Raw genomic sequence first — 8021 nt, 5'->3', positions numbered from 1 at the left:
TAATAAAACTCTCCTTCCTCCTCAGAAACTTGATCCTTATTGACTTAGACTCTGACCATTTTCCTATAGCTCACACCAGCTAATTTTTATCGAGATTTTAAGAGCATTAATTTCCCTCCAGAATGAATATTTAGGTCATAATTCCGTAATAAGAACTTAGCATGACTACATGGCACAAACAAGGGCAGGCTGGAGACCCAAGTCAGATGAAGATACTCCTGAGTACCCTGATGTGAGTAAATGCCAACATTTGCTGTATGCGACCAGACCTTGTGCTGCACTGACACAGCAGCTCCTGGGGCTGGACCAGCACCTCTAACATGGTGTTACACTCCATAGAGACACCCAGGTACCTGTGTCTGTCTAAAATTGAGATTTCTGCCTAAACTGAACTCCAATGTGCAGCTTAAATGCATCTTAGGTCATTGCAGTGTAACAGCTCCGTGCAGGTCAGCTCATCAAATCTCAGTGGCACGTGCAGCTTTCCTGTCTGCAAACAGCTCATTAGTTACAGACTCACACAACCCCATCATTATCTCAGTGCCACGTGAGAGCAAAGCAGGCTGTCACCAGCCAGACTGTTGGAAACGTTGAAGAGAAGGGAAATAACTGGTACAGAAAAGCACATGAGAATGTGGTTGTGTTCCTGACCTGCACGGTGAGAGATGAAGCCTCTCCTGCTGCACTAATTCCCTCGACAGCAGCCAAAGCCTGACCCTGTCCTGGAGGAAATTTCTGCCCTCTGTGCTTCCCCTCAAAGAATGTCAAATACAGGTTCTGTCCCTCCCCTCTGCATACATGAACTAAAGCCCTGCTGAGCTTGTGACAGAAATGGCAGCAATCAGTGCTGATTTACATTTTTAAACAGATGTTGCCATGCCGGCACTTTATTATCCCAGGGCATCAATTGTCCTTCACGCTGCTATGTCATTTGTTTGGACAAAATGTCAGTATCCACAGTTTTTGGAAACTTGTGAAAGGCTGGAGTTTGTTGTCCAAACATCCTTAAAACTCCAGTTCTATGAATTCCATAGTTTTGGCAGCTATTTTTTCTTGGTTAATTTTACTTTTCTGCTCGGAGTTGATTGACAGGATTTCAGGCTTGAAACTTGGGCTGGCAAGAGGAGGACAATCTGTGGTGTGGGACAAATAAGAAGAATTATTGCTGATATTTAATAAACTAAATGAGAATGTAAACCCTTCACCAAAAACTGTACTAAAACCTGAGCAAAACGCAAGCACGAATCTTGAGCCACTGGCTTAACACCCAACACCAAACTTCCTTTGGACATTGTGCTCCTGCCTTCCTAGTATTTGTTTCTGGTTCTTCTTTCACTTACATTCTTCCTACTTCTTCATTTTGAGTCACAGTATTTCAATAACAATTTATAATAACAGCTAGAGGTAAAACTCTATTATCCCACTCACCTGAAAAAGTATCTGCAAGACACAATAAACAAAAGGTAACCTTTAACTGGTATTTTCACAAAGAATAAATCGTTCTTTTCATCATCTCATTTCCAGTAGAACCAAACCTTTTCTTCTAAAATACTTGTTCATTTTGTGCTGTATTTAAAGTATCTGCAGATAATATTGAAGGACAGTTTTGATACCCTCCCTCCTCTTCCCCCAGGTTAGCAAGATGTTAAATGTGCACCCTTCTACCTTTCACTTTCTCTCACTCACAGATAACCTTCTCTATTAAACAGAAACCTTTTTCCTAGGAAAGCCTTTTTCCTCCTCTGTGCCTCTTCAGAAGCATTATCAAGTTGCTGCGGAAAGCAAATGAAACAAAATGAAACAAGAAGTCTGTCAGAATTCATGCCAAACTGTAGTGTTAAAACTGGGCCCATTTTGTTTTGCTGTCTGTGGTTATTCTGGTGAAGGTGCAGCATTTGTTCCAATGGCAAATATTCCAAGCCTCTCACAGAAAACAATCACTAACTGTTCCTGTAGAAAACAGCTTCACTCTGACAACTTGCAGGGTCTAAACTCATAAAACTAATTTATTCGCACTGTATGTTAAAGTGTTGATGGAAAAACTTAAGCTTAAACAAACTACAGATGTCTTTCCATAGACTCAACTCCACAGCAAGGAATAACTTTAACCTCTTTGTCTTTCCCGAATCCATAGAAATGGCAACAAGGCAGTTCCCCCATCCACAACACTGTACATGAACATATTTTATTTACTTAGTATAAACCTATGTAGGTGTCTGAAATAGAAAGAGATGAGTGAAGGAAATCATTTATTCTCTTTTAGATTCCCCCTCTATCTGGATAAGACACTTAGAAAGAGAAAGAACTGACAGGTTATAAAAACCCTGAGGTGCTGACCTGCAGTGCTGTGGTGCTTCACACCAGTGAGGCATCACCTCCCAACTCTACCTCATGAGGTGGGAAGACACAGAAAATCAATCTAAAAGCAGAAAACTTGGGCTCATAGAATTCCATTTGCTGTCAGTAAAAACCTATTACCTTTTATATGATGATACCTGGAGATGTCAGGGAGAAAGGGTCAGGGCAAATAAACCAGATTTGTAACATTTTATTGAACAGCAGAAAATGTAGCTTTTGTTCATTGTGCTGCTGGCTGTAAGGTCAATTTGTACATGTGTAAATAAACTTTTGCATGTTTTCCACATAACAGCTGCTGTTCTGCAAATAACTCAGGCATATGGTGTCACAGCCACGGACATCACTGGGGAAAGATTGAGGATACAGAGCAGTGTGCTGGGAGCAGCACAGGGATCTGAGGGCTGTAAATCCAGCTGCAGCCTCACAGTAAATTGTCAGTGGCTATTTTGTGCTGAGCCACCTGTTGCCTTGGCTACACTGCCAGTGAGGGTTTAAGGATATCTGGAGTGGTCTGTACAAGCTCCAGAAAACCATAACTCCTCTGCTCTCTGGAAAGAACAGAGCCCGACTTGCATTACACAGTGAGCATTGCAGATGCCCTTTCAGTACACCTCCCTTCCCAGGAACGAGCTTTGTCTCCAGGGAACACACAGTTCCCTTTGGCCTGTACAACCAGAGGCTTCTGTTCAGATCCCAGTGGACACATCCTGCAGTATTTTCCTCAAATGTTATTCCTGTATCTGTATGACAAGTAACTTATCAGAGCCTATGGTGTTCATATTCTCCATCAGTGCCTTTCTTTAGAGTGGATGGTGCTCTAAAATGGAATATTTGTAGGTAGATGTAATTATTTTCTGTTGAGAAGTGGTCTCGTAAAAATTGATCACAGATCTGTTGATGAAGGTTTGAAATGCTGCTCCACAGACTGCTTTCCATCTTCCAGAACTCTGGAAATGCGCTGAAAAAACACCAAAACAGATTTTCGTAGGTTAAAAGTGATTCTGTGTTGGATTCAGTGATATGTATATTCATTACTTGTGGCTTAAGCTGTAGCTAGAGAAAAAAAGACATTGACCAAATCCTGCATGTTTTGAATTAATTTCTCTATTCTGCAAAACCTTAAACCTGTATTTAAACCTGTCCACATGATTCCAAACATGCAGTGAAGCACTTCGTAACTGGGCTTTTAGCTTTAGTTAATCATTTTTCCACCATGTAAGAACGAACATTCTATCCTCTGTACTTTATATGCTATTTAATTTTAAATATGAGTGGATGAGATAGTGCTGAAAAGCTGCAACTCCTGGGTCTAAAAAGAGCAAGTGTGTGATAAATTGAATGTAAGTGAAATACTATAGACTTCAAATTGATAGGTTATTCTTGTTTCTACCAGAAAAATAGGTTATGAACACATTTAAACTGAAGGTTCTCCTAAATGTTACTCTATGGTCCCTGAAGGCATTATTTAAAAAAAACCCCAAAAACCAAACAACACTGCAGAAAGTAATGAATATAAGTGAAATCTATTACCTAGAAAAAAGAAACCAAAACATCAAACCCTTTGCATTGAAAGATCAGAAAAGTTGATGTGTAAAATACTACAAGTGACCCAGAATACGTATGCAGTAATGCATGTTGGTAGCTACCCTCATCTGCATTGTCACCCTCCCACTACCTTCAAAGTAGGAAAACTTTCACATTCTACGTCCCAATAGCTGCTCTGGACACACTTTTTTTGCTGACAAATACTGAGTTAAATGAAATAGTTTTAGTTTTATGACAATTTCAGACGTCAGTGAACTTTCCTCACTTTAAAGGAAGGCAGCCGGCTTTAAGCAAGAGTGACGACTCCAGCGGGAGCCGATTTCTACTTTCCATTAAGCATCTCCACTAAGCATCTTCTCCCTGTGCCGTGACCAGCCCGCTCCGAACGGCCCCGGCCCGGCCCCGTCCGATCCCACCGGGAATTGCCGCTTCCCTCCTTCCCTCCCTGCCGGCGCCGGCACTCGGCGGGCCACCCGCGCCCTCTCGCGGTGCGGGAGCGGAACTGCACACCCAGGTACCTCCCTGCATCCCCGCATCCCTGCATCCCCGCATCCCTGCATCCCTGCATCCCCGCATCCCTGTATCCCTGCATCCCTCCATCCCTGCATCCCCGCATCCCTGCATCCCCGCATCCCTGCATCCCCGCATCCCTGCATCCCTGCATCCCTGCATCCCTGCATCCCCGTATCCCTGCATCCCTCCATCCCTGCATCCCTCCATCCCTGCATCCCCTCATCCCTGCTTCCCTGCATCCCTGTATCCCTGCATCCCTGCATCCCCGCATCCCTGTATCCCTGCATCCCTGCATCCCTGCATCCCTGCATCCCTGTATCCCTGCATCCCTGCATCCCCGCATCCCTGCATCCCCGTATCCCTGCATCCCTGCATCCCTCCATCCCTGCATCCCTCCATCCCTGCATCCCTGCATCCCTGCATCCCCGCATCCCTGCATCCCTGCATCCCTGCATCCCCGCATCCCTGCATCCCTGCATCCCCGCATCCCTGCATCCCCGCATCCCTGTATCCCCGCATCCCTCCATCCCTGCATCCCTCCATCCCTGTATCCCCGCATCCCTCCATCCCTGCATCCCTCCATCCCTGCATCCCCTCATCCCTGCTTCCCTGCATCCCTGCCTCCCTGCATCCCTGTATCCCTGCATCCCTGCATCCCTCCATCCCTGCATCCCTGCATCCCTGCATCCCTGTATCCCTGCATCCCTCCATCCCTGCATCCCTGCATCCCTCCATCCCTGCATCCCCGCATCCCTCCATCCCTGCATCCCTCCATCCCTGCATCCCCTCATCCCTGCATCCCCTCATCCCTGCATCCCTCCATCCCTGCCTCCCTCCATCCCTGCCTCCCTGCATCCCTGTATCCCTGCATCCCCGCATCCCTGTATCCCTGCATCCCTGCATCCCTCCATCCCTGCATCCCTGCATCCCTGCATCCCTGCATCCCTCCATCCCTCCATCCCCGCATCCCTGCATCCCCGCATCCCTGTATCCCTCCATCCCTGCATCCCTCCATCCCTGCATCCCCGCATCCCTCCATCCCTGCATCCCTCCATCCCTGCATCCCTCCATCCCCGCATCCCCGCATCCCTGCATCCCTGCATCCCTCCATCCCTGCATCCCTCCATCCCTGCATCCCCACATCCCTCCATCCCTGCATCCCTGCATCCCTCCATCCCTTCATTCCTTCACCCTTCCATCCCTCCATCCCTGAATCCCTCCATCCCTGCATCCCTCCATCGCCGCATCCCTGCATCCCTGCATCCCTCCATCCCTTCATTCCTTCACCGTTCCATCCCTCCATCCCTGAATCCCTCCATCCCTGCATCCCTCCATCCCCGCATCCCTGCATCCCTGCATCCCTCCATCCCTTCATTCCTTCACCCTTCCATCCCTCCATCCCTGCATCCCTCCATCCCTCCATCCCCGCATCCCTCCATCCCTGCATCTCTCCATCCCTTCATTCCTTCACCCTTCCATCCCTCCATCCCTGCACCCTCCTGCTGGAAGCGCTGCCACAGCCAGCTTTGCTTCCACATTGAGCTTCCACCCCACTCTGTCTGACAAAAGCATAAAGGAAAAAAAAGCAGAATCTGACTTACGAGCCTATTAATCTCAAAAATATTTAATTTTCACGGCATAGAGTTTTTGAACATGTAGCACTTCCTTCCCCCCCCCCCCCCCCAAACACACAGAACCTACCATTGTTTTAAATAACTGGTTCACTTTCTTTCTTTTGATGGTTTTCTTGTCACCATCTGAGGTGGTAGGAAACACTGGCTGGCTCAGCCTGTGTGACGCAATTGTTTCATCGGGTGCCACAGTGCTGACAGACAGAGTTAATCCTTAGAATGGAAACAATATTGGTTACACAAAGCAAAACCAAAAAAGGATGGCCAGAGTGTAAGACAAAACAGAACTCAAAATAATGAACTACTGCAATGACTAGGAAAAATTGAGACATTTTTAATCTAACTATAACCTTAGAATAAAAAACTAAATAATGGGGAAACAATAAACTTCAGTACATTGAAACTGAACAGGGAAAAAAAAGAACCAATCTGGCCAAAGAATTAAAAATAGATAAACACATGACAAAGAAGTGGGCCATGACAGCCTGTTGTGTTGTGCTAAACATCTGTCACAGGCATTTGGAAAGAGAGGGAGGGTGAGCAGGACAGGTGAAATGCAGGCTAAAAAATGGGATGTCCTATGGAACAAGGGATTAAAAGATATTGAAACTGTGTCTGTTTTCTCACTGTGCCCCAGCCTAGAGATGAGCTCCAACTTTAGTCACTTTTCCCTTCCCTTTAACACAACCACCCGTCTGTCTGGGGGGCAAGTGTGTTACCTTGCTTCCCCTGCCTCCAATGGTGAGGGAATCTATGGGATTCCTCTCTGGCTTCAAAAGCAGAAGGTGAAATCCTGTTATGGGGCAACTTCTGGGGATATTCATCCCCCAAAGCAAAGCACGGAGCATTTCTCCCTGTTTCACACACTGCCCTTGGCTGTGAGCCCTTGTTTCTGCTCGTGAGACCCTACAGAGCAGGGAAGCTGAATAAACCTTGCCTCTTTCTAGGCAGCAGGAATGCTCACACTGTACAAGGAAGTGAAATTTGGAGCTCCAGGAGTAACAGTTTTAGAATTTGCATGTTGGCACAGGTATGGTGTTACCAAGCATTTGGAGCAGCCCAGCCTCACATGCACAGTACACACTTCAGTTATAATCTTTGTCCCAGTGGATTTCACAAGGATGGAGAGAGCTGCCAGCCCTGCTTGGAGCAAACCCCTCATTGCTTTTTCTTAACATCCCAGTAAAGTTCAGAACTCTCACCCTAGTGTAAGCACCTTACCTGGGATAGTTGGCATAGAACGACTGACAGTGCTCATCTGCTTGAGGACAGAAGTCTTCTGAGGTGCCACCACATGTTCTGAGAGGTTGGTATCACTCATGAACTCATATTTCCTTGACAGCTGTTAAATAAAAAACCATAGCATGAACTGAGATGATGAACTGAGACTTTGGTCCATATATCATACTACATACAATCTAAAAACATGCAACAATTTTTCAGATAATTTATAGTTAGAAACTTCTCATTCTACATTGAAAAAAAATATTCTAAAAAAGTTACAGAAGTAATCTGTGATCTGAAACCTGAATTCCTACTCTATTTTTGGCATAATACCATCAGACAACTCTGGGTGTGATCTGCAAAGTAAAATTAAGTTTTGAAAACATTTTTCCCTATCGCATTAACATACCCAGCTTGGCTGCTGCAAAGTCTTGTCACTGCTTTTTTGAAGCAGAAGAAAGTCCTTTAACTCAATACACAGTGAGATCCCCACAGTTTGGTGTATGTGTTATCTAATTTAATCAAAAGCCAAAGGTGTTACTTGGTTTTGTGTATCAGTGCTTCTCAAAGCAGGACTGTGCTTATCTCCCTTTTGCATAAGGACATGCAGTGATAGACAGTCATAATCATCTGTGAGTTTCTCTGTGCTTCCCCAAACAATCTTGGCTTTCTACTCAATTCATTTTACCTTTGATGATTCCTTCAAACAGTTGATCAAATTATTTATGCTCCCTCCATGTAACTCAGCAA

General features: G+C 45.5%; 1 protein-coding gene across 1 annotated transcript in view; it reads right to left on the bottom strand.

The window, feature by feature from the left end:
- Window positions 1-1988: 1988 nt before the first annotated feature.
- The window catches only part of DOCK2 (dedicator of cytokinesis 2), a 157358-nt gene continuing 151325 nt past the window's right edge, over window positions 1989-8021 (bottom strand). Inside the window, exons 50-52 of the mRNA XM_032124540.1 lie at window positions 7269-7389; window positions 6118-6260; window positions 1989-3316 (exon numbers count right to left, since the gene is read on the bottom strand). Of these exons, the coding sequence (XP_031980431.1) occupies window positions 3242-3316; window positions 6118-6260; window positions 7269-7389 (339 nt within the window). The 3' untranslated portion in view covers window positions 1989-3241. The remainder of the gene's footprint in view (window positions 3317-6117; window positions 6261-7268; window positions 7390-8021) is intronic.

Source organism: Corvus moneduloides, chromosome 15 (assembly GCF_009650955.1).
Source record: "Corvus moneduloides isolate bCorMon1 chromosome 15, bCorMon1.pri, whole genome shotgun sequence".
NCBI classification, from domain to species: Eukaryota; Metazoa; Chordata; class Aves; order Passeriformes; family Corvidae; genus Corvus; species Corvus moneduloides.
This window is presented reverse-complemented; position numbering and strand designations above follow the sequence as displayed.